At 41.3% G+C, this 26,594-nt stretch overlaps 2 protein-coding genes across 4 annotated transcripts in view; one reads left to right on the top strand and one right to left on the bottom strand.

Moving 5' to 3' along the window:
- ube3c (ubiquitin protein ligase E3C) overlaps positions 1 to 11,444 on the bottom strand; it is a 48,041-nt gene extending 36,597 nt beyond the window's left edge. For both annotated transcript variants that reach the window (XM_021563041.3, XM_090199910.1), the window contains exons 1-11: positions 11,148 to 11,444; positions 10,450 to 10,598; positions 10,104 to 10,157; positions 9,895 to 9,969; positions 9,554 to 9,700; positions 9,326 to 9,441; positions 6,706 to 6,863; positions 6,386 to 6,551; positions 2,674 to 2,894; positions 2,067 to 2,218; positions 1,428 to 1,618 (exon numbers count right to left, since the gene is read on the bottom strand). In XM_021563041.3, coding sequence (XP_021418716.3) covers positions 1,428 to 1,618; positions 2,067 to 2,218; positions 2,674 to 2,894; positions 6,386 to 6,551; positions 6,706 to 6,863; positions 9,326 to 9,441; positions 9,554 to 9,700; positions 9,895 to 9,969; positions 10,104 to 10,157; positions 10,450 to 10,518 — 1,349 coding nt within the window. In that variant the 5' untranslated portion in view covers positions 10,519 to 10,598; positions 11,148 to 11,444. The remainder of the gene's footprint in view (positions 1 to 1,427; positions 1,619 to 2,066; positions 2,219 to 2,673; positions 2,895 to 6,385; positions 6,552 to 6,705; positions 6,864 to 9,325; positions 9,442 to 9,553; positions 9,701 to 9,894; positions 9,970 to 10,103; positions 10,158 to 10,449; positions 10,599 to 11,147) is intronic.
- An 8,182-nt stretch (positions 11,445 to 19,626) lies between these two features.
- Positions 19,627 to 22,468, top strand: mnx1 (motor neuron and pancreas homeobox 1). Of its 2 annotated transcripts, none has more exons than XM_036944286.2 (3): positions 19,627 to 20,222; positions 21,120 to 21,280; positions 21,530 to 22,468. In XM_036944286.2, exons 1-3 carry the CDS (start codon positions 19,748 to 19,750, stop codon positions 21,815 to 21,817), a joined length of 924 nt encoding a protein of 307 aa, XP_036800181.2. In that variant the 5' UTR covers positions 19,627 to 19,747; the 3' UTR covers positions 21,818 to 22,468. The 2 variants fall into 2 exon arrangements, with proteins under 2 accessions (XP_036800181.2, XP_021418715.3); XM_021563040.3 differs by having other exon boundaries at positions 19,627 to 20,231.
- The last annotated feature ends 4,126 nt before the right edge of the window (positions 22,469 to 26,594 follow it).

The raw sequence follows: 26,594 nt of genomic DNA, 5'->3' as shown, positions 1-26,594 counted from the left end.
ATCTTACAGAACATTCAGGCCTGAATTGAAAAGCCTTAAATTTAAAGATTATATCTCAAATCTTACAGAACATACAGGGCCTGAATCGAGCTCTTATGAACAGAAGAATGCAAGAAAGGTAAGAGCATTTTGACAAGATACACATTTATTCGAGGCATTGCGCTGGGCTGGCCGTCGGGCGGGAGGCAGGAGGGCCGGCTAGGCAGACTAGCTCTTTTTCAAACGCAGTAAATCAGCCCTGGGATGCAATTTGCTCCCCTAAGCCTCTTGTAAAGCTATCCCGTCTACTTGGTCACTAATTAATCTTCCTCAGTGAGCTAATTATTTTGCACAGATATCCGATAATGATGGAGGACGAGAGGCAGGATTTATGGTAAAAGCGTTTGGACCAAAGGAAGCTGTAAAAATTATAGAAAATACTTAGGGAGGAGGATTCTATGCCTATTCCACCAAATCAACACATCTTCTCTGGTAGAGTTTTGGGGGGCATTTTGTGTTTTGTGCGAGTTTGAAAGATGTCTGAATCAGGTTTCGCATGAGATCGGACAGGGTCCTATTCCTTTTTTGCAATTTAGAACGTTTTGCAACGAAAACTTTGGTTTTCTCACTGGACAAATTCAGGTAGTCCCTCCTCGGTCTGGCATGTTTGCTTCCGTTTGGTTCTAGTTGATACGACCCAGGTAACACTCTCTTGCCCTAAACACCCTGTAGAGGTGAAAGCAACGCATCAGTAATGACAATATGCTGGGATATACATTCACTCTCTCATCCCCACACAGTACAGACGGGTAGTGTCTTCCATTGGCTCTACTAACCATTAACCAGAAGGGTTGAGAGACCACGCAGGGTGTGCCGTAAAGCCCAGGAAGGTGGCCCCCTCGTTCAGCCACGACAGCGACCATCTCCCCCTCTCACATCCACATCCTGCCCGAATGCAATCAACCCAAAATCAGCCATCCCAGGAGTAATTACCCTAATCGAGGAGTGACAGCTTCAGAGCCTCCCTGACCTCCCGAGTGCTTCCTCCGCTGGTTGTATACGCCAATAACGGCTGAGCTTCTTCCTCGTTATTCACATTAGTTGCTTACAACACGGAAACGCTGATTCATCACCAGTTTCATGATGAAGTTAAAAATTACAATTCAAACGGGAGAAAAATATATACAAAGACTAAATATGGGAAAAATTCACTACAATCGCAGCGAGAGGACAGTTCTCAAAACGACTTCAGGGGAGGATTCAAACAAAACATAAGCGGATATTCTAGCACTGTAAAGACATGGAACACCTTTAGGTGTGTGAATCCCAAATGGCACCCTATTCCCCTGATGGTGCAATAATTTTGCACTAGCGGTGCACTACATAGGGAATAGGGTACCATTTGGGACAAAAAAACAACGTAACTGGATCCGATGTAGAACACGGACCTGACTTTGGGCACCATCATGCGGTGCTGCACCATGAGTGTGTGGCAGATGGAGGCCATCATGGTGAAGACCTCCTCGCTGGCCGAGTCCCTCCACACCAGGTTGAGCAGCGCGTTCGTCTGCTGCTTTGTGTCCAGCTTGTGGACGCACTCCTCCGTGATCAGCTGCACCGATATCCGATAGCTGTCGTCCTGCAACCATCGAGTTCACACGCAATAGGTGAGGGAGTTGTTGCAGTAAGTAGGCTATAGCTGGGCCTGAATTCATAAAGCGTCAGCGGGATCTGGAATCAGTTTTTGAATTTCAATCAATCAATTAATAAGATTGTATGGCCAGTGGCAGACCTAATCCCAGATCAGCACGCCTACTCTTACACGCTTTATGAATACGGCCCAGGGTGTTTATCGTGAAGTGCCTAGGGGTAGTGTCGATAGGGCTATGGTTTGCTTGTAGTGTGTGCAATACCTGTGGTCAGATGTAAGCCGTTTTCATTAGAAAACGTTGCCTGTAAAGTAACTGGGCATTCTGAACGATACGCATTACCTGTGACCTGCAGTGTGCCATTCCTGAATTTTGGTGTTACCCGTATTAACATATTAGTGGTGTGTGTGTGTGTGTGTGTGTGTGTGAGCTAGCAACCTGTGTGGACGGAGCCTGGGTGTTGGTGTCCTCCTCGTCCTCAGAGTCACTGATGACCTCCGGCCTGCTGGTGCTCTCTGACACGGGGAGGAGAGGCAGGAGGGCCTGCAGAGCTCGCAGGTATAGCTGGAGGCCCTCCTCTGACAATGAACCTGTGCACACAGACAACATTACAACCCCTCTCCCTATAGATGTATTTTTTTTCAGGGCCATTCCCTCCAACTCCACGTGTCAATGTGCCTGCACACGAGAGTACAATTCCCTACATGCTGGACACTAAGCTTGTGTCCCAAATGACACCCTATTGTTGCTCCCGAGTAGCGCAGCGGTCTAAGGCTACTGCATCTCAGTGCAAGAGGCGTCACCACAGTCCCTGGTTCAAATCCGGGCTGTATCACATCCGGCCGTGATTGGGAGTCCCATAGGGCGGCACACAACTGGCCCAGCGTCGTCCGGGTTTGACCGTCATTGTAAATAAGAATTTGTTCTTAACTGACTTGCCTAGTTAAATAAAAGGTTCAATAAAAATATATACATCTACATAGTGCAGTACATTTCACCAGAGCCCTATGGGAATAGAAGTACTGTTTTGGACGCAGACACTTACCCAAGCAGGTCTCCCCGACCGAGAGGACAAAGTAGAAGAGCCATGGCGCACGTTTCAGCGCCGCTGCGGAGGAGACTACGGTGGCCTGCAGGGAGCACAGGAAGGCCTCGAAGGGGAAGTGGAGGCGCCGATCGGACAACGCCGGAATAAAGAAATGAAAGATCTGCTCCGTGAAAGGCGCCGAGGTGAACTCCTCAGTGAAGGCCGCAAACACAAACTGCCTGTGGAACCAAAGAGAGAGAGGGAGAGAAATGTCACTACACAAATGCCTGGAGTAGAGCTGTGTACATTCCCCACATTTTAGAATGGGAAAGTTGGTTTTAAATGTTCACTACATGATAATGACATTAGATTAAGCCAATTGATCACAAATCACTATATACAAATATGTTAATAAATAAATAAACATATGAACTGTCTAGATTATTTATTTTCTCCTAATTTTTAGATTCTGTCGTAAAGAGCACATGGAGCATTCTGTCGTAAAGAGCACATGGAGCATTCTGTCGTAAAGAGCACATGGAGCATTCTGTCGTAAAGAGCACATGGAGCATTCTGTCGTAAAGACCACATGGAGCATTCTGTCGTAAAGACCACATGGAGCATGCTGTCGTAAAGAGCACATGGAGCATTCTGTCGTAAAGACCACATGGAGCATTCTGTCGTAAAGAGCACATGGAGCATTCTGTCGTAAAGAGCACATGGAGCATTCTGTCGTAAAGAGCACATGGAGCATTCTGTCGTAAAAAGAGCACATGGAGCATTCTGTCGTAAAGAGCACATGGAGCATTCTGTCGTAAAGAGCACATGGAGCATTCTGTCGTAAAGAGCACATGGAGCATTCTGTCGTAAAGAGCACATGGAGCATTCTGTCGTAAAGACCACATGGAGCATTCTGTCGTAAAGACCACATGGAGCATTCTGTCGTAAAGAGCACATGGAGCATTCTGTCGTAAAGAGCACATGGAGCATTCTGTCGTAAAGAGCACATGGAGCATTCTGTCGTAAAGAGCACATGGAGCATTCTGTCGTAAAGAGCACATGGAGCATTCTGTCGTAAAGAGCACATGGAGCATTCTGCTGTTAAGAGCAGATTGAACGTTCTGTCGTAAAGAGCAGATTGAACGTTCTGTCGTAAAGAGCAGATTGAACGTTCTGTCGTAAAGAGCAGATTGAACGTTCTGTCGTAAAGAGCAGATTGAACGTTCTGTCGTAAAGAGCAGATTGAACGTTCTGTCGTAAAGAGCAGATTGAACGTTCTGTCGTAAAGAGCAGATTGAACGTTCTGTCGTAAAGAGCAGATTGAACGTTCTGTCGTAAAGAGCAGATTGAACGTTCTGTCGTAAAGAGCAGATTGAACGTTCTGTCGTAAAGAGCAGATTGAACGTTCTGTCGTAAAGAGCAGATTGAACGTTCTGTCGTAAAGAGCAGATTGAACGTTCTGTCGTAAAGAGCAGATTGAATGTTCTGTCGTAAAGAGCAGATTGAATGTTCTGTCGTAAAGAGCAGATTGAATGTTCTGTCGTAAAGAGCAGATTGAATGTTCTGTCGTAAAGAGCAGATTGAATGTTCTGTCGTAAAGAGCAGATTGAATGTTCTGTCGTAAAGAGCAGATTGAATGTTCTGTCGTAAAGAGCAGATTGAATGTTCTGTCGTAAAGAGCAGATTGAATGTTCTGTCGTAAAGAGCAGATTGAATGTTCTGTCGTAAAGAGCAGATTGAACATTCTGCTGTAAAGAGCAGATTGAATGTTCTGTCGTAAAGAGCAGATTGAATGTTCTGTCGTAAAGAGCAGACTGAACATTCTGCTGTAAAGAGCACACGGAACATGGAAAGGGTTGAAAAGTAACAGGGTTGACCATAACAGGGTTGACGATATCACCTTAAATTCGCCATGAATCCCCTTGTGATGGGGGGAATGGAAGCTTATCGTGTGCAACAGGAAGGGGCAATTGAATGCAAGCTTCACAAAAAAGTTTAAATTGTTCAAACATTTCTAGCCTGTCTATCTATGGGTAACAGAGTTGACGCGTTACACTCAACATGCTCATTACCAGAACATTTCCATTAATAGTAGAACGAGCTCAACTGCTAACACTATGACTTGACTATTAGATGTTCAATATCTCTTAAGATTTAAAAAAAAATATATATATAATAATTTTAAGGAATAGTTTCATCATCTTAAAACGAGGGTTTAGTTTAAGTAACAAGGCTGACCTTAAAATAAGAGACAGGTTTTTTTTTAAACCTTAAAATGAATCACTAATCACATGGAATGAATAACAATCTTCAGAAAGATAAGTAGGTTCCTAGAAGTCACAGAAGGTGAGCACTTTAAGTCTTTATTTTATAAAAAAAATAAAAAATAAATGTATTGAATTTTCCATTTCTACTTAAAATATCAAATGGCCACAAAAGGGACTAATTTCATGGAACGAGCCGTATACAGGACACAACAGCGAAATGCTTATCTACAAGCTTGTCCTCAACAATACAGTGTTCAAATACTAGGTCAGATATCAAAAATATGAAAATGTATTTACAACAAAAAAATTATGTTCACACTGTTTATACAATCCCAAAAAAATGTCAGCAGTCAACTTGAAGATTGAGCACTTTCAGTACAGAGCCAAAAGTCAGTTTCTAAAGAAAGGTGATCCTTTAAACTCATTAGGCTACCCAAACAAGGACAATAGAGTTTGACTGATAGAGTGGGTGTCTCCTTTCAGCTCTGAGTGCCCCAATATTGTCTTGTCAAACAGAGCTGTTTTGACCCGAGTAACTCTCACATCTGGTGGTCCCGGTCAGATAATTAGCTGTTGGAGTGAGTGTGTACCCAAGTTTCTCACACCCTGTCCCCTGCTATTCTTCAAAAAGAAAAGAATGCCCCCCCCCTCGTTTGTCATTAAGAATGTTTATAATTGAGAGCAAATAGTCGATATTCTGTTCTCAGACTCTGGGTCAGTTGTATTGCTCGTTGTAAACAGGTTGGTGAATCAATTACAGTGTCCCCGCCGACTCGAAGGACAAACAAATGCCCCAAGTTTACATTATCGGTTTACTGGACAATTTTAACAGCATACGCCACAGACAAAGGCATTCCGCTCCTAGCCCCTCGCTCTTCTCTTTCCCACGTGCTCAGCAGTCGCTGATGCAGGGATGCTTTGTGTGCGAGGGGGATTTCATGTGTTGAAGGTTCAACTTTGAGGGGGTCAGACTTCAGGACACTCTGTGTGTGTGTTCTAGTTAACTTCAGCTTCAGTTAATTTGTGTGTGCGTTTGACTGTTCTGGTGTGGTTTTACAGACGCTACTCCTGCTGTTATACTTGGAGTAGGGTAAAGTTACCCATAGATGCTGATCTTGGGTCAGTTTAGCATTTTTCCCAATAAAAGAGAACTCACTAGACCGATTGTCGTTCTGTACAGTCAGGGGCCGCACATTCACCGTTTCCCTGCTTGCCTTCGGCGCAGTGTGCTACAGGGACCACCCGCCAGTGGACAACTGACAGCTGTCAATTTCGCCCATTTCTACATGTAGAATCGGTTTGAAAGTGTATACGGCAGGTACTCTGTTCAGAGGTAAGTACTCTCGGTCGGCAGACACTCGGCAATCCTACTGGTCTGTCCGTGCCTTAATGATTACGGTTAGGATTGATTGGAAGAGGGGAAGCTGATCCTAGATCTGTACCTAGGGGAGACCTCAACATACCTTGCGCCTGTAGTGCAGGAGGAGTAGGTAAAGTGCAGGGGCTTCAGCGTGTGCTCCAGCAGTGTGCTTGCCAAGGGGATAGCGTGTGCACCATAGGGAGCATCGCTGTACTCCAGACTGGAAGGGAGCTTGTGATTCACTAGAATATAAAGTGACCTGTAGTATCCTGAGTGAGTGAGTGAGTGAGTGAGAGAGAGAGAGAGAGATTGAGAGAGAGAGATGCAAGAGGTCAAATTCAATGGGGCTTGAAAGTGAGCATTAACAACAAACAAAAAACGTATTTTGCACTGTAACAGCAGTGAAACCATCAGGACACTTACCTTTCTGTACCATATAGTGCAAAATCTGCTCGATTAACGACGCTACACAATTCATGTCTTCAAGGACAGGAAGATAAGTTCTCTCTGAAGAAAAGATCTCCAGCATCCTCATGGGGACGGCAACATTCAAACTGTCATCCTTGCAGATCTGCAGAAGTCTAGGAAAGATGGAGAAACACTGTTATAGGGGTGTAATAACCCCATATTTCATTGTTCAATGCATTCATGGCGGTAGGGTGAAGTTTCCCATAGAAGCTGATCTTGATTAGATTAATTAGGATCCCCATCAGCCGACGCCAATGGCAACAGCTAGTCTTACTGGGGTCTGACACATAATGAAAGACATTACAGACATAAGACTTTACAATTTGCATACATAAAACGAATACATGTAGTGTGTGTGTGTGCGCATCTATCAATTACACATACATGTCAGTACATACACACAACAAATACAGTGCCTTGCGAAAGTATTCGGCCCCCTTGAACTTTGCGACCTTTTGCCACATTTCATGCTTCAAACATAAAGATATAAAACTATATTTTTTTGTGAAGAATCAACAACAAGTGGGACATAATCATGAAGTGGAACGACATTTATTGGATATTTCAAACTTTTTTAACAAATCAAAAACTGAAAAATTGGGCGTGCAAAATTATTCAGCCCCTTTACTTTTAGTGCAGCAAACTCTCTCCAGAAGTTCAGTGAGGCTCTCTGAATGATCCAATGTTGACCTAAATGACTAATGATGATAAATACAATCCACCTGTGTATAATCAAGTCTCCGTATAAATGCACCTGCACTGTGATAGTCTCAGAGGTCCGTTAAAAGCGCAGAGAGCATCATGAAGAACAAGGAACACACCAGGCAGGTCCGAGATACTGTTGTGAAGAAGTTTAAAGCCGGATTTGGATACAAAAATATTTCCCAAGCTTTAAACATCCCAAGGAGCACTGTGCAAGCGATAATATTGAAATGGAAGGAGTATCAGACCACTGCAAATCTACCAAGACCTGGCCGTCCCTCTAAACTTTCAGCTCATACAAGGAGAAGACTGATCAGAGATGCAGCCAAGAGACCCATGATCACTCTGGATGAACTGCAGAGATCTACAGCTGAGGTGGGAGACTCTGTCCATAGGACAACAATCAGTCGTATATTGCACAAATCTGGCCTTTATGGAAGAGTGGCAAGAAGAAAGCCATTTCTTAAAGATATCCATAAAAAGTGTCGTTTAAAGTTTGCCACAAGCCACCTGGGAGACACACCAAACATGTGGAAGAAGGTGCTCTGGTCAGATGAAACCAAAATTGAACCTTTTGGCAACAATGCAAAACGTTATGTTTGGCGTAAAAGCAACACAGCTCATCACCCTGAACACACCATCCCCACTGTCAAACATGGTGGTGGCAGCATCATGGTTTGGGCCTGCTTTTCTTCAGCAGGGACAGGGAAGATGGTTAAAATTAATGGGAAGATGGATGGAGCCAAATACAGGGCCATTCTGGAAGAAAACCTGATGAAGTCTGCAAAAGACCTGAGACTGGGACGGAGATTTGTCTTCCAACAAGACAATGATCCAAAACATAAAACAAAATCTACAATGGAATGGTTCAAAAATAAACATTTCCAGGTGTTAGAATGGCCAAGTCAAAGTCCAGACCTGAATCCAATCGAGAATCTGTGGAAAGAACTGAAAACTGCTGTTCACAAATTCTCTCCATCCAACCTCACTGAGCTCGAGCTGTTTTGCAAGGAGGAATGGGAAAAAATGTCAGTCTCTCGATGTGCAAAACTGATAGAGACATACCCCAAGCGACTTACAGCTGTAATCGCAGCAAAAGGTGGCGCTACAAAGTATTAACTTAAGGGGGCTGAATAATTTTGCACGCCCAATTTGTCAGTTTTTTATTTGTTAAAAAAGTTAAATATCCAATAAATGTCGTTCCACTTCATGATTGTGTCCCACTTGTTGTTGATTCTTCACAAAAAAATACAGTTTTATATCTTTATGTTTGAAGCCTGAAATGTGGCAAAAGGTCGCAAAGTTCAAGGGGGCCGAATACTTTCGCAAGGCACTGTAGGTACACAACAAATAGGTCACATGGGGGAGAGGCGTTGTGCCATGAGGGGTTGCTTTATTTGTTTTTTGAAAGCAGGTTTGCTGTTCCCTTGCGATATATAAGATGGAAGGGAGTTCCATGCACTCAAGGCTCTGTATAATACTGTACATTTCCTTGAATTTGTTCTGGACCTGGGGACTCGAAAAGACCTTGTGTAAAGATAAATCTAGAGACTGCAGAACTTGCTTTGTGGAGTGTGGTGTCAAAAAAGCGGAGCATCTCTTTATTACGGACAGATATCTCAGCATCCTTGCAACCATTGAATCTATGTGTTTTGACCATGACAGTTCACAATCTAAGGTAACACCAAGTAATTTTAGTCCCCTCAACTTGTTCAACAGCCATACCATTCTTGGATATTGGGTCAGTTTAACATTTCTTCCCCACTAATGGTTAAGGTTAGCATTGGAGGAGGGGAAGTTGATCCAAGATTTATACCTAGGGGAAACTTCCCCCCAGAACGCATTCCTGAAGAATAGGTGTAGGCCCCATTACCTGCAGCAGGAGCCCAGGACCCTCTTGATCTGAAACACACACGTCTGTCTCTCGGGCCCTGCCAGCAGCTTCAAAAACTGCCCATTGTGTTTCACTAGGTTCTGACAAATCCATATCTACAGAGACACAGACAGAGATGTTGCGTCAGGTTCCCAGACGCAAGACATCACATTTTACACAAGTTTTGAATTAGTTGTAACAACACTTCCAAAAAATGTTGGTCCTCACCAATCTCCGTGAATCCTCACTCTGTCTGTAGAAAAAAAGGAGTTGCCTCGTTAGGAGACTAAGACTGGCAGCGTCGGACATTGGCGGTCCACCTTCTGACTGTGCCTGGCAGACGCAGCGGTCAAAGTTGCCCCTCTGGATGGCATACTGGAAAAAAGCAGGGTCAAAGTTCATTGATAGTTATAGGGATGATCACTTGATAGCGTACACAATGAAGTATCTAACCACATTGCCATCAGCAATACGAGGCTGTGGAAATGGGATTGCTGGCAAGATAAGTGAGAGTGGAAGGGTATGGCATAGACACCCAAGAATGAGCTAGTTCATGTTAGTAGACATACTTGCTGTTTTCGGTCATGGTATCCTCGTATATAGGACTGAATGACAATAGCGTTCTTCAATCTTCGTCTTTCATCCTTATTGAAGTTGAAAAACAGAGTAAATAAATACACAGTGAAATTAAATAATGTTTGGTTTACAATCCAACTTTGTATTTCAGGTTCACGTAGGACGATTTTACATCACAAGTGTGTTTCACGCAAAGGACTACCTCTCTTTTTCGCCTTTCCTCTTGTGTCCGGTGTAGAAGAGATGCTTTTTCCTCCTGAAAGCCAAAGTATATTAACATAGCTTGACACCAGTGGAGGCTGCTAATAATGGGCGGAACGGAGCAAATGGAATGGCATCAAATACCTGGACACTAATGCGTTTGATACGATTCCACTGATTCCGCTCCAGTCTTTACCACAAAACCATTCTCCCCAATTAAGGTGCCACCAACCTCCTGTGCTTGACACGACTAGTAGAAAAATTAAGTGAAGAAGCTAGCTAGCTATAGAAATAGCACAATAGCCATTTCTATACAGAAGGTAAGGTAAATCGCATAGTGGTCTTACCTTTTTACTCGCTCCCCCAAGAGACACCTTGGGTCTTGTTTTGAAATCTCCCTCAAAGCTGAAGCTCATGGTTAGATTTTTCGAACCATCAATGAAAGACCCTTAACTTGGTTCAATTCAGGACTTTACAAAGTGGGTATTATAGCAATCTGAAAAAGAAAGTAAAACATGCCATTAATTTGCTGGCGGGCTGGCGGTCTGACAATTTGACGCCATCCAGAACTAGCTAGCTAAATTATCAACGTGTAGTTAGACACGTGAAATTGTTAGCCACACTTCCCACATCGACAATATTAGTGGAAGAGACGTGAAAAAATATATACTTTTCACTGGTTGTGGAACTGCCTAGCTACTGTAGCTACAATTCCCCAACATATATAACTTAGGTTAGCTAACGTTAATGACTCAGCAGCTTGTGTCTACATCGCTGTTGGTGGTGTCTGCCACTGCTTCAGAAATTCAATCACACCAGACATACAGACAATCCCCAGGTTACTTTATTTGTGCGTACATGACTATTTTGACGTTATAGCTAGCCAGTTAGCAAACGTTAGCTGGCTAACTTTACGGGGGAAGGTCGCCTTTCTAGCTACTAACGTTAGCTATCTAGCTAATCATGTCTATCCTCTTTAGACATCTTTGTTATAACACAATACATAGTTTGGACAAAAAAAATGCAGAAACTGTATGTTGATTACCTTTGATTTATGAAATGACCAACCAATTAAAAAGTACATAAGACTTTTGTGCGATACTAAATTAAACAAACATATATTGTTTTCTCCTTCTCCCCTTCTTTCCAGAAACACAACATAAACGAATACATCCGCCTCTTCAGAATAATGAAATCCGATTGGACGCTCGTTTCAATGCTCAAATGCTATTAGCTGAATGCAATGTCAACAAAACTCAGTTTGGCATTCTTGGTCCTCTCATTGGATCCTCTTCAGCTGGTGCAATTGTGCCTTGGTCCCGGGAGCAACAGGAAGCAGAGTGGATTTTCAATGGATTTGGTACGAATTCAAATCAACATGCAGCAGTGGTTCTTAACCAGGGGTACTAGGACCCCTGTGGGTACTTCGACAATCCACAGGGGGTACTTGAGAAGATTTATGAGATGCATGAGGTAAAATGCACAAGAGGCGGTCCCCGAGCCGAGCAAAATTCAGTTGGTGGTACAGTAATTGAAAAAGGTTGGGAACCACTGACAAACAGTATGCTAATATTATTTATACTGCAATAGACATTAGAGTATACAATGGGCCTAGTTCAACTTCAGCTATCTCTAAAGAAGAAAGAAAATATATATAGGTCTGTGATATGCAATATGAATACAATGTTAGATGCATTAATAGTGTACATTTATGAATGGAAAGAAGACAAGATGTCAAGATATCCAAACCTTAAACATATTGTTTTATTATACAGGTTTATCGAAATTACTTGTGCATATGACCCTGGCTGTCTTATTTAGGAGTGGACTCGAAACTGCTGCTGTTCATTAGCAACGTGCATGCCCCGCCCACCTGACTATCTGTATGTTTCACCCATCTATAGTATTTCCTGTGTTGGAGGGGTCCAAAATCTACTTGGCACTTAAATGTCGCTGGATTGATTGCTTATATTTTACTCCTGCGACTCATTCTTCCTCTTGCTTGTGCCTGTCGTTTTTTCGTTAACGTTTTGACCACGGAAACGTTTTAATGACCTGTCCAAAAACTCTGGTAATGGTTGAAATGGACTCGTCTATAAGAATGCTTAGTCGGGGCACTTACATCACAAGAAAGATAAGAAAGAAATAACTTTATTTCAATGAGTTTTCATTTTTTTGTGGAATTGAAAAAGTTAAATTTAATACAGTTGAAATGTTTACAAATTAGATGCACTGAAATGTAAGCAACTAACTAAAATGACACCTGGATTATCCTGCTATTGACACACTTGTTGAATTATGCAACATAATTTGACAACAAAATTCATTAGGCAGTCTCGACAGCGCAGGTGTAGGTAGGCGTCATATTAGCTCTCAAACTCTAGGCGGCATTCTGCCATTTTCAGCCATTAGCTTTGCCCGCTACTACCTCACGTGAACTACAATCCCAATGCTGTTTTTAAAGTTTAACAGTGTTAATAATCATGTCATCAAATCAAATGTTATTGGTCACATGCACATGGTTAGCAGATGTTAATGCGAGTGTAGCGAAATGCTTATGCTTCTAGTTTCTGACAGTGCAGTAATATCGAACAAGTAATCTAACAATTTCCCAACAACTACCTAATACACACAAATCTGAAGGGGTGAATGAGAATATGTACATATAAATATATGGATGAGCGATGGCTGAGCGGCATAGGCAAGGTGCAACAGATGGTATAAAAACAGTATATACATGTGATATGAGTAATGTAAGATATGTAAACATTATTAAAGTGACATTATTTAAAGTGACTAGTGATCCATTTTTTAAAGTGGCCAGTCACTAACTCAGCAGCCTCTCTGAGTTAGTGATTGCTGTTTAGTAGTCTGATGGCCTTGAGTCTCTCGGTCCCAGCTTTGATGCACCTGTACTGACCTCGCCTTCTGGATGGTAGCGGTGTGAACAGGGCTCGGGTGGTTGTTGTCCTTGATGATCTTTTTGGCCTTCCTGTGACATCAGGTACTGTAGGTGTCATGGAGGGCAGGTAGTTTGCCCCCGGTGATGCGTTGTGCAGACCACAACACCCTCTGGAGAGCCTGTGATACAGCCCGACAGGATGCTCTCGATTGTGCATCTGTAAAAGTTTGTCAGGGTTTTGGGTGACGAGCCAAATTTCTTTCGCCTCCTGAGGTTGAAGAGGCACTGTTGAACCTTCTTCACCACACAGTCTGTGTGGGTGGACCATTTCAGTTTGTCTGTGATGTGTACGCCGAGGAACTTAATTTTCCACTTTCACCACTGCTGTCCCTTCGATGTGGATGGGGGAGTGCCGGGGGGGGGGGGGGGGGGGGGAGTGCTCCTTCTTCTGTTTCCTGAAGTCCATGATCTTCTCCTTTGTTTTGTTGACATTGAGTGAGAGGTTGTTTTCCTGACACCACACTCCGATTGCCCTCACCTCCTCCCTGTAGGCTGTCTCGTTGTTGTTGGTAATGGCCACACAGTCGTGGGTGAACTGGGAGTACAGGAGGGGGTTGAGCACGCACCTTTGTGGGGCCCCAGTGTTGAGGATCAGCGAAGTGGAGATGTTGTTTCCTACCTTCACCACCTGGGGCAGGCCCAACAGAAAGTCCAGGACCCAATTGCACAGGGCAGTGTGATGGTGATTGCATCGTCTGTGGACCTGTTGGGGCGGTATACAAACAGAAGTGGGTCTAGGGTGGCCGGTAAGGTGGAGGTGATATGATCCTTGACTAGTCTCTCAAAGCACTTCATGATGATAGAAGTGAGTACTACGGGGCGGTAGTAATTTAGTTCAGTTATCTTTGCCTTCTTGGGTACAGGAACAATGGTGGCCATCTTGAAGTATGTGGGGACAGCAGACTGGGATAGGGAGTGATTGAATATATCTGCAAACATACCATTTGATTGATCTTCTGTGATATGTCTTTGGAAGATTATGGCCCTTATCTTTCATCAGCGAGAAAGAATCCTTCCAATAAAAAAGATGTACTTACTGTAGTAGTTTTGCATAGATCCATACAGCTATGGGTGCCTCCATCCAACTAGACTACACTTCTGCTACACTTCCCAAGGTATTCTTACCCACATGTGTTTGGAACATGCTAGAAAGCTAATTAGTGCTGGTCTTCCTTCTGTTTTCTGTAAACAATCGCTGTAACATGGATATATGGAAACACTAAGCCTAACAAGGTGTGTATCAATTGAACCTTTTGTTTTTTGACAATAATTTCTTGCTGTTATGAAAGATACGACGGTCCTTATGCTTCCAAAACCATACCTCAAGCAACGCATGTTAATGTTCAGATTGAGGGTTGGGGCTCTAAACAAAACTCCCCCATACAGGTTGTGCTTTCATCCAATGACTCTTATGTGTAATGGAACTGAGAGTCATGATCAAGGGCTAGCCTCATATATACTACAGTCATTCTCCTAAATAGAGCATGCTTTTTGTGGTTACAGCCCTGTTCCACCTGTTTGTTAATTTCTTCATAATGCACATACCCCATTGTATTTGTGCAAATAATTGTCTTTCTTTTAACACAAAATATAAACACAATATATACGAGTGTATTCTAAGAAAGAAGGTGACGTTTTACATTAAATTGAATCGCTAACCTCCATTATTTGTCTGTGCTATAATTCAGTCAATATCGGAAGGATTTTTACAATTCTAAAAGTTCGGATCCATTGTCCAACTGTTGCAGTTATTAGAATTGTTTTTAAAACCTTTTAACAATTTTGATGACCAATACTACTGTTCCCTCAATCTCCCATTTCTGTTCAGAAGGATTGATTGATGTAATCCTTTTTCTGTGTGAAAAGAGATATAAAGAGCTAATCCAGTAACTCTCCTGAGATACTTAAGCCACTTTCCACCCTCCATTAAGTCAAAGAAGGTCAATCATTTGTGCCATTGTATGTGCAATTAGAAGTCATACAGTATATCATTGTCAAGATATTTTCATTATTTTATTGTTACAGTGATCTGCAGAAATTTCAGACATCAAGTTTTCAGTTTACCTGCTCACCCCCACAATAATTTATGTCTGAAACACTTCCATGAAAACTTACCAACACATTCACACTGCACAGCTGAACAATTTCTTAACCTGGACAAATCACAAGTGGTAAGTTAGCTGTTTAGAGTTGCCACAGTAATGGACAAAGGATAAAGGCACCCATTATGGCCTCACATTTTGTGCTTATACATGTTAACTTGTTTTTGTCTCAGGACCAAGTCAAGACATCAAGATCGGGACTAGAGGTACACATTTCAAGATACCATAAACCTCTGGCCTGTCAAAGATTAATTCAGCGTTGAAAAATGAAGGACTGCATGGTGTTGTAGCTACATCTAATCTAATCAATTTAAGCACACAGGTTTGAAGTGTCTTTTTATAAAATAAATCATCATAATGTACTGTCTGTGGGATGTCACGTCACTACATTTCCCCTGAATACGAAATGGAAAGGCTTGACAGAAAATAAGGAGAAACGGGTTTTTGGGTGATGGATGCTCCTCAAGGAAATTCATTGCAGTTTGCTAATGGATAAAAAGACGCTTTAGGGGGTGCAAATGTTAGTATATTTTTTTCTTAAAAACACTTGATGTAAAAGTCTAAACAGTGATAGTGTTAATCATACTCAACTGTGTCATCATCAATGTATTGCCTTTGAGCAGAAGGCATTGAACATTCATTGTGCTGAACACAAGTGCACTTTATTCTTTATTATATTTAAATAGCGCCCTGTTTTGTCACATCCATTAGTTGTGATTTTCTTTGCTTGTGTTTAAAAATCCATGAAGGCAATATATTAATTAAATAACAAATCACAGCGAGATTTCTTATTAGCATGCAGGTTGACCAGCTGCTGCTTCTGCAAAACCAAATAAACAAATAGCACTCCTTCAGAAAAAAAAAGTGAACGTCGGCCTAATAACTTAAAATAGCCAGGTTCGAAGATCTGTAAAGTAATTCTATTAAATAATAAACATGGTTTCTTAACACTTTGACAGGTGCACAATGAATCAATTCCATTGTCAATTGGAAACAAACTTTCGAAGATTCCCTCGATAACATTTCAGATCGTCAATCACGGTGTCTCGTGTCATGGCGGAATGAATGGCCTATCTCGCGTCATCTCGTTTGGTTGAAATTTTACAACACGAAAGCAGACTGATTTGACCGTCACTCCATGGAATTGAAAATGTTCGTTGGGTTCATGAAATAAAATAGTTTCACCGTAAACACGTTGGATTACAGAAAGGTAAACCTATAACTTTTTAAGGGTATAATTCCAGCAGACTATAGGTTGATGACGGAAGTGGATGGTGGTGTTGATGATTGGCCTAGGCTACTTGTTGTTAATGACGTTGTGATTGGCCTAAACAACAATAACACCAATATAGATAATAATATTAATAATAATTTATTTTTAACAATGTTGCACTATAAACAATAATGGATATTTATCTTAGAAAGAAAATTATCAACAATTTTGAATAAAACTTTTTAAGTTTTGAATAATTTTCATTCATTGGATGTTTACTCAAAATAAATTATTAGGCCATTGCAATTGGTCACTTTTTTTTATGAGAACCTTAAAAACGACTGCTATTTTCCTCCAAAATAAAACAAGATCTGCATTATAATAGGCCTATAACACAAGCTACATTCTATTGAGTGGTTCATGTCACCATGCTGAAGGACATTGAGATAAATGATCAATAGTTATCTGCAGCCAAACAAAATTGATGGCACGTCTCCAACAAATTAGCCAGCAATACTGAATTTCAAGAAGGACGTTTAGACATATTGCGTGTGATGCAGAGAAATTAGATCTCTACTCAGGTCCAGCAGTCTACAAAAAGCATATGCACAGGTCTTGCAGAATGTAATCTTCCCACTAATGATATTCAATAATGGAGTCTATCGTCCAAGGTCTTATATGGAAAGAAATAGGCCTGCTCTGCTTCCTCAACAAATGACATTGAGAAAATGATTATGTGCCACAAATGTGCTTAAAAACAGTCCTATACATTTCAAGCCAGTGGTCATTTGTGCCAATTTAATTGAATGTGTTTATTGCAATAGAAGAGACAGTGCAGGTCCCCTTTACATTGCATTTTCACAATGAACACATTTACCGAGGGTAATTAATATATAAACTATCTCGATTTGTCACTTTGATTTGTATTTTAGTTAATTGTGAAAGTAATTACGGCGCAAATGAACACCTTTCAGGAAAGACTGGGGTTTTAGGGTCCTCTTCCATCTCAGGGTGCCATATTAATTTTACCTCCTGTTGATGTGATGAAAAAGGGGAATAAATCTCCGTGATTGGTGCAGGCCAATAGTAAATGGCTTCATATTTCACTGGTGCTTTAATAGAAATATTCATGTGGCCCCTTAATGAAATTAAAACGGGGGTGGGGACAAAGCACAGATCTAACGGTGTGGCACTGTTAAGATATTAAGAAAATAATGAAAGCGAGATGTTTTAGTGATTCAGAAGGCACAGATGCTGTTCATAAATTCCAAAACTACCGAAATTGGACTGTCAAAACGTTTTCTTAATGGATCTCAAAGCTCATCATAAAAAAATACAAATTAATCCATGTTCGAAATGTCGAAAGGAGAAAATGATCTGAGGCCTGAGCGAGATAAAAGTCATATCAAGATAACCCCAATGCCATTATTTGATTAACTTTTAGGTTCAGGTTTAAGCCTTCTAATTTTGTGGTGCATACGTGGATTCACTTTACATGATGCCACACATCAATCTAAGACTCAGCTATTATTCCGTAATCGGTCATGATATTATCAAGGTTTCCAATTAAATGGTGATCCTTTACTTGGAACTACCCAGTGACTTGTTGATTTCCCCAGAGAAAATAAACGTCTGCGCCGTTCCCAAGAGAGTGGTTAGCTGATGAATTGACAAAAACTAATCAGCTTTATTGGGAGACAAGTTAAGGGCAACAGGGTGTCAATAATTCTCATCTTGACCTCTTCTTCCATTAACTTTAAGTGGCTTATTAGACCAAAAGGCAACCACCCCAGAGCTATAGGCCTACACGGAAACTATAGCTCAAATAACTAACTAATCTATGCTTCATATTTTGTGCGCTCAATTGTATCCGGCTACTACGGATTTTTCACACATTTTTGTCTCAATTGATGACAATTAGTGCACTTTCATAATTGCGTTTCCATAATTGCCATACATTAGAGCCTAAAATCTCAAACATGTGTCGTGGTTTTGCATGTTTTCTTGGAAAACGAAGTCTACAGCATGAGGCGGGGTGTGCATTTAGCAGCTGCAAGCCGAGACATAAAGGAATAGATAGATCCAGGGGGCAGCTAGGTCAGTTCAGAATCTTCAAATATATATGGTCTTACCCTAATTAGAAATATTTTATCATTTAATACACTTTGAAAAGTCAAATATAATTAAAGGATGAAAATGTGTTGCATTGAGTTCATCCCAGAACACACAAAAAAACTCCAGTCATCATATAACCTTTATTTTTTCAGGGTTCCGGGAGGCTATGCACTCCATGATATCAAGACAGTTAGGCCTACATTTCACATTTATATTGTGGGACAGAGCAAGAAATGTAGGACTTTTCGATCTCTCGGGTTTGGGTAGTGGCATAAGGCAGGCTCTCAGCTAGATTTCCCAGTTGGGCTCGTAAGATCTCCGGGTCATGCATAGACACAGTTTTTCATTTGTGACGTTAAACTTTCGGGGGGAGGAATACGTATTGCATGGCGCGATGAAGGCATACGTTTTCAGACATAACAAAATGCTACTATTATGCTACTGTATAGGCCTCATCCAAAATATTTTGGGGAATATGTATGTCATTACCAAAATGACGAAAACGTAGGCTAGATAAACCATGAAAATCCAAAATATTGAATGGGCCTACATGGTTGTGGGGCAAAATGTAGGCCTATGAAATGCATGCGACAATGTCGAAAATTGGAATTGCGCGCGGATCTGAAGTTAGGATTCCCCTGGCCCCTCGATGCCCACCCCATTGTCTTACATTGCAGAAATAAATAAATATATATTGTAGTCTACAATAACGAGCCCTGTCACTACGGTGAATGGCAAACGATTCTCTTCACAAAGATGTACACACAAAAAAACAAACATTTTAATAGTTTCCCATGGTTGCAATCACCAGGCGTCGAAGTCTTCACAGTGGAATTAAATTAAAGTTACATACTGTAACTCGAAATAATGTCAATACTAAATTTTTTTCTTAAATGTATCCATTTTATGCAACATTTCGATCATTTTCCTTGTATAATGAAAATATGATTTTTTAAAAAACTTATTTAAAAACAACAACCAAAGTGGGGCGGTTCATTTATTGGAGAGGTATGCAATGTGGCGTAAAAAACGCACCGTGAACATGTCTTGAATTGACCAATGGGACAACTCCATGCCAAATGGGTGGAACCAATCCCCTACCGAATAGGAATTAAGTGTCATGTGGAGTTTCACCGTTCACACCTTAACCGAGATCAAAAACTTTGAGAGGTGGAACAACAACGACACTTCAACATCGTTTTCATAGGCAACTAACTGTTCAACGTCTGCAAAGGACGGGGACACTGGTTCAAATGGAGAAATCTACAAATTTCCGCATCGATGCGCTTCTCGCTGTTGACCCGCCGAAGGTGCAGACATCTCCGCTTGCGCTTGTGACTTCTTTATCCTCCTCTTCCATTTCATCGTCCGGAAGTGTACAAGCCTCAGAATTGAATGCCGACTCTTTAAGGACTGAGACTCCGTCTCCACCGAGGATTTCCTCCTGTGGTTTGATTCCTAAACCGGGCTTCTTGAACAGTCCCCACAGTATTGTTGGATTACATCCACAGAGTAGCGCAGGGATCCCTCCCCAGGCTCTCTACGGCCACCCCATGTATACCTACTCCCTCGGGCAGCACCCTGCCCTGTCCTATTCATATCCTCATGGGTCCCATCACCACCATCCCAGTGACTCCCTCAAACTGTCTGCCGGGACCTTTCAGCTCGACCACTGGCTGCGAGTCTCCACAGCGGGAATGATGCTACCCAAAATGCCCGATTTTAACTGTGAGTATTGTGAGTATACCTGTTTATTTTTCATCGTTTTGTCGTCTATGCTTTTACATTATTTTTGGACTTCTAATAAAGAATTGTTTTTGCTTTACACGTGGCGAGTAAATTCATGCATTTTACATTATTGATCCATTGGTGCCTTTACGTTATGGCCCCGTGACTTGAAGAAATGTTCCCAGACAAAAAGGCTGTTTGAGTGAGAGGAGAGAGGGTGATAGGTTTTCAGAGAGGAACTAAAATGGACAGATAATGGACAGTGGGAAAGTGACAGAAGAGTGTGAAACCCACAGCCGACACACTGTTTGCTCACCAGATACTGCCTTTTTGTTCCTGTTCGTTTTAACAGATTTGTTCAAAATGAGGTGGCAAATAGCTTAGGTCTCATTGAGTACTTATTCTATGGCAATGTTAGATGTTGGCTCTAACAATATTTTGGCAATTTTGAACCGGAACTCGTACTGTTTCTTGAGAAGGCAGTGTGCATAAACGCAGACATTTTTTATCCCAAAGGCTATGTGGTCTCTATATATGTTCAATTTAAATCGGTTTCATTTCAAGCTTTTCGCCATTTAATATTCAGCAACAAATTCCCCATTTTAACCTAAAATTATTACCGTTTGTTTTTCAATTTGCTTATTACAAAATTGTATCTTGCAAGCCAATATCATAGCAATTTAATTTAAACCTATCTCAATTAGGACCCATATGCCTATTATTCCTCCGTTTTGCAGGCATATAAGGATTATTAATATAGCCTAGGTCTGCTATATACTGCCTATCGAATAATGCATCCAAATGCGTGAATATTCCTAATGTAAAAACATGCACGCCCGTTGTCATGCTTTTTTCTTGACCTTATTACTAGACATTGACTTATATTTTGTTTTCTAGCTCAGGCCCAATCAAACTTGCTTGGAAAGTGCAGAAGACCAAGGACTGCATTCACAAGTCAGCAGCTCCTGGAGCTCGAGCATCAATTCAAACTGAATAAGTATCTGTCGCGACCAAAGCGCTTTGAAGTGGCTACATCCTTGATGCTGACTGAAACGCAGGTATATAAGAGCTACATTTCTAACAAATACATGTTTGTTTGAGAGACATTGTAAAACATACCACTATTAGGCTATTCAATCAGTTTTACACTGTTATTTAGTTGTGGGTTATATAGTCAAGTCAGGTGGTGCTGGAGGTGCCTATTACGCACGGCGCTTACGCGTATTCAAAAACGGCCAATTAATAATTGAATAAAAAAAAAAAATTAAAAACATTGCCTCATAAATATTTGTTATTTTTATTTTCAGGTGAAAATTTGGTTCCAGAACAGGCGGATGAAGTGGAAACGGAGCAAGAAGGCCAAAGAGCAAGCCGCGCAGGAGGCAGAGAATAAGAAAAACAACAAAAACGGCCAGGAGAAATCTGACGGACAGGAACAAACGGATTATCAAAAGACTGGTTCTGCAAAAAGTAACAGAATAAGAGACTTCGGGGACAGTGACGATGATGACGGTGGTAACTTCCTGTACAACTCCTCGGATTGCTCTTCAGACGACGAGAGAAACCACACCAGTGATATAAGTCCACAACCTTGAGACAGGGACAAGGAAACGTGGGACAAGGAAACGTGCATTTTTGAAAAACTATACACTCCATAAACTACCGATGCATGTAGGCCTACAGTAATAAAACCATTAAAACCTACCCGGAAATTCAGAAATTAAATGAGAATAATTTGGAAAACACTAAAGGATCCATGCCTGACTGAGATTCAGTGTGTGCAGAATGGCTCTAGCAAGCAAGGTCAGATTGACGTTTTAGAAGGTAGTATTGAGGTACATTATTTGTAACATTGCATGGTTTTATGTGACAATGTCATGTTTTCACTGTTGTTTTAGGACCCTAATGTCCACTACAATCATATGGGTTCTCCACTATAGGGGTTATTATCATAATATTTTGATATGGCGACCAATTGTAAATTCAGACATGCCACATTTTTCATTTTCTTTTGTGTCATGTTTTTGAACATTGTGTGGTTTTACACATGTTGCGTCATATAGGCCTACCATTTACGTGCAGAAAAATGTTATGCGTTTATTTTTGTACACTGTGTTTATAAAATGTCTACATGTCTGCATGCTAAATTATTGTTTACCGTCTCCCATGGTACAGGCGACATTAAATAAATGTGTTTTTCCATGCTGACGAATGTGAATCTATTAAACACACGTTTCCAACTATGATCCCATTTTGTAGACAATTTGGTTTTAGTTTAGAGGTCATTATGTTTTATTTAACCAGGCAAGTCAGTTAAGAACACATTCTTATTTTCAATGACGGCCTAGGAACAGTGGGTTATTCAGGGGTAGTACAACAGATTTTTACCTTGTCAGCTAGGGGATTCGATCTTGCAACATTTCGGTTCCTATTCCTACGGTCTAACCACTAGGCTACCCTGCCGCCCCATCATTTACCTTCAGGTCTCAGTATAACTTTGATAAAGACTGTTGATTTTGTTTGATCAACACATAGTCGGGAAGTCTGTCATCTTGCACAGGATGCAATAATGTTGATGACTAAATGCATATTGTGGTGCATAACGTACATTGTGCGAACTAGCAGGTTATTTTAATTAGTCACGACGTCATGTCTATATTTAGCAGATCGAATGGCAATCGGATGAGTTCAAGCCTTTGAAAATAATACTTGTGTTGTGTATCTGCCTATACTGATTAACGCGCGGTTTCAAAGGTTTATGAATACGATCCCCTTGTTGGTTTGTTTGCTCTCCCAGCACGTTTGCACAGATCCAATAGTGCTATTGCGATTCCCATGACCCGACCTGTCAGACAGACCAAGGAGGAAGACAGAATCTTCAAAAGTGTATAATAGCCTACTAACATGTGTAGATTACATGAACCACACACTATAATGCAGGTCTTTCTGGATTATACTATGTTATATGCAACTCAACAACATGTATGCCTTTATGAGTCAAATGTATAAAAGGCAACAACATTAAAGGCTACTGAGCTCACTATGGGAAGAAAGTAGAGCTCTTAGTAATTGCAATGGCATTTGTGGCTATGTAATTCAGTCCAGGTTAGTAGTCATGCTATATATATACTAATTAGGCCTACATAGCACCTAAGAAGTTCTATGTCAGAGCAATTACATGCCTGTAAATATCACCACAGTGCTCCAGGCATGAAGAGCATTTCCTTTGCAATATATTCCACTTCTATTAGCCATAATGCCTTTTCTAATATCTCTCTATATCCAATAGCTCTCCTATGATCCACATGTGCCGGTTGCCTGTTCACATTCACATGCAGTGTCTTTTTGTTCAGGAAACACAGACGTGTTGCGTTGCAGCTATACATTTATAAAGTGTGATGTGTTTAACAGTGTACCATGCTTCTCATTCATGTTCGACCAAATGCATTATGCATTTATTTTTTTTTACTGAGAAAAGAAGTGTTCCAAAATTTGTTCCAGAAGTTTGGAGTTCCTGCTGTGTTAGTATTGGTTATTGATTGAGGAGTAATTCCTCACAGCTGAGTTTGCCCAGCTGTGTGGGTATATAGAGAGCGAGCTCCTTTATCAGCTCATCAACACCTCCCAGCCAGGTATTGGACGGGAAAACTCGTTGGGAGGGCAGGACGGGGAGCAAAGCTTGAGGAAACAGAGCTTTGAACAGTAGACAAGAGTCGGCACGTGTCCCAAATGGCACCCTATTCCTTTTAAAGTGCACTCCTCTTGACCAGGGCCCACAGGGCTCTCGTCAAAAGTAGTGCACTATATAGGGAATAAGTTGCCTTTTGTGATTTACCAGAGTCAGTCTGAATGGAACACACACAGCCAACCATTGATAGTAGCAATCAACACACAGAAATAGGCAATTACAGTCACTGTACTACAGTGTAAGCGTTGTAAAATATTGAGCTCTTAGGCTAATAATAGGCCTAGCTTCTCCATATTTAGTTTATTCCTGTGTGACTATGTTAGTACTGTATAGTGTTGATTAAGTAGTACGTACTACAGATGATGGGATTACAGACACCTAACTGGCTGGTTGTGTTTGCTATCTGGACAGGTTTCAGTAGAACATCTTAGCAGACCCATTACAGCAGGGTCACCCAGGGGTCAATACCAACCTGATGACTCCCACCTGCATACAATAGCCTGTGTGATCTTCACTGACTCGTCTGTCTATTTATCTTGCAGTCCCAATCTGCCTCTAGTTGACTCACTGGGTTTTCTCGTTGTAAACCACAGAGACTGACTCATTCAGACCAGCAATATCGTCATGGGAGTCTCTTCATGTAGCGGTTCAGAAAATGCATATGATTCAACTTTCTCATTCATCAAAATACATCAATATTAGACATCACAAAGGCTTTGAGGACGAAGGCACTGCCACCCTCCCAAAGAAGCCATTGTAAGGTCTGAGAGAGAGATGTTTCCTCTGAGTGACCCCTGTGGCCCTGTCTCACCCTCTGGCCACTCAGGCCCACACACAGCTGAATGCAAACGTTATTAATGGAGCTAATTAATAGGAGCAGGCATCAAATGTAACGCAATGACTCTGCTATGCGACACATGCAGCCACTGTTGTCAGAGACGGAATAAAAACCCCAGTGTCCTTTCATTCTGATGGGTAGTCTACGCAGAATATGAATGAACATGAGATTAGACATCACAAATACTCATTAACGAAATGTTGATACATTCAAGGGGGGGAAAAAAAACACCAAAAGATTGAATAGTGATTCAGTTGGCACATCTAGAAGAAGGCGTAAACATGGACGCTTGCGCATTGGAAGAGGTCAATCATTTCACAGAGGAACGCTAATGGCGTTGACAACAGATTAGAAAGTGACCTATAAAGTTGGCTATGGACAAGCAGATGCCACTGGCATACACAAAGCCATTCATTTTCTCCTCAACCACCTCCTCCTCAGCCGCAAGTCATGGTTAAGGTTGTACACCAAGGAAATGTAACTGTGTAGGATTTATAATTTAACATAGGGAGTACACAACCCCTTGTTATTCAGGAAGATGATTAATCAACTAGAGATTCAAGCTTAAAACAGGCTTCAATAGAATGCTTTAGTACAGTGTAATATTAATATACTGTACCTATAAAAACATACAAGTAGTGATGATGGTCCCGTAAATTCTATATGAATGCTCAGACATTGTTTCACACTGCCCCCGAGAGGATTATTTCTTATAACTACGGTGTCTGCTCAAAACAGACTCCTAGATTGTATGACCACGGGTCTCCAACCTTTTCTAGCATGAGAGCTACTTAAAAAAAAAATCAAACATGTGGCAAGCTACTCCTTTTTTTTCATAGCTTTTACATAGGCACATTCTTCTCTTATCCTCTACCCTGCAACTCTTCCCCGGATCTTTGGTGCACAAGAGGTGTGTTTTCTGTCAATATACAGTACCAGTCAAACGTTTGGACACACCTACTCATTCAAGGGTTTTTCTTTATTTTTACTATTTTCTACATTGTAGAATAATAGTGAAGACATGAAAACTAGGAAATAACACATATGGAATCATGTAACCAAAAATGTGTTAAATCTAAATGCATTTTATATTTGAGACTATTCAAAGTAGACACCGTTTGCTTTGATGACAGCTTTGCACAGTCTTGGCATTCTCTCAACCAGCTTCATGAGGAATGCTTTTCCAACAATCTTGATGGAGTTTACACATATGCTGAGCACTTGCTGGCTGCATTCCTTCACTCTGAGGTCTAACTCATCCCAAACCATCTCAATTGGGTTGAGGTCGGGTGATTGTGCAGGCCAGGTCATCTGATACAGCACCCGACCACTCTCCCTCTTGGTCAAATAGCCTTTACACAGCCTGGAGGTGTGTTTTGGGTCATTGTCCTGTTAAAAAAAAACAAATGACAGTCCCACTACGTGCAAACCAGATGATGGGATGGTGTATCGCTGCAGAATGCTGTGGTAGCCATGCTGGTTAAGTGTGCCTTAAATTCTAAATTACTGACATTGTCACCAGCAAAGCACCCACACACCATCACATCTCCTCCTCCATGCTTCATCGTGGGAACCACACATGCAGAGATCATCCGTTCACTTACTCTGCATCTCACGAAGATGTCAGTTGGAACCAAAAATGTCAAATTTGGACTCATCAGACCAAAGGACAGAATTCCTCCGGTCTAATGTCCATTGCTCGTGATTCTTGGCCCAAGCAAGTCTCTTCTTATTATTGGTGTCCTTTAGTAGTGGTTTCTTTGCAGCTATTCGACCATGAAGGCCTGATTCACGCAGTCTCCTCTGAACAGATGTTGAAATTAGTATTTTACTTGAACTCTGTAAA

This window comes from Oncorhynchus mykiss, chromosome 15 (assembly GCF_057628025.1).
Source record: "Oncorhynchus mykiss isolate SJ-2025 chromosome 15, ASM5762802v1, whole genome shotgun sequence".
NCBI classification, from domain to species: Eukaryota; Metazoa; Chordata; class Actinopteri; order Salmoniformes; family Salmonidae; genus Oncorhynchus; species Oncorhynchus mykiss.
Note: the sequence above shows the minus strand (reverse complement) of the source record. Positions and strands in the feature narration are given on the sequence as shown.

Excerpts from the sequence above, each read along its gene's own strand:
- mnx1 (XM_021563040.3), top strand. The coding sequence starts at position 19,748 with ATGGAGAAATCTACAAATTTCCGCATCGATGCGCTTCTCGCTGTTGAC. Across the intron at positions 20,232-21,119 it reads CGATTTTAACTGTGAGTATT|CTCAGGCCCAATCAAACTTG; the intron begins GTGAGTATACCT and ends TTTGTTTTCTAG. Across the intron at positions 21,281-21,529 it reads TGATGCTGACTGAAACGCAG|GTGAAAATTTGGTTCCAGAA; the intron begins GTATATAAGAGC and ends TTTTATTTTCAG.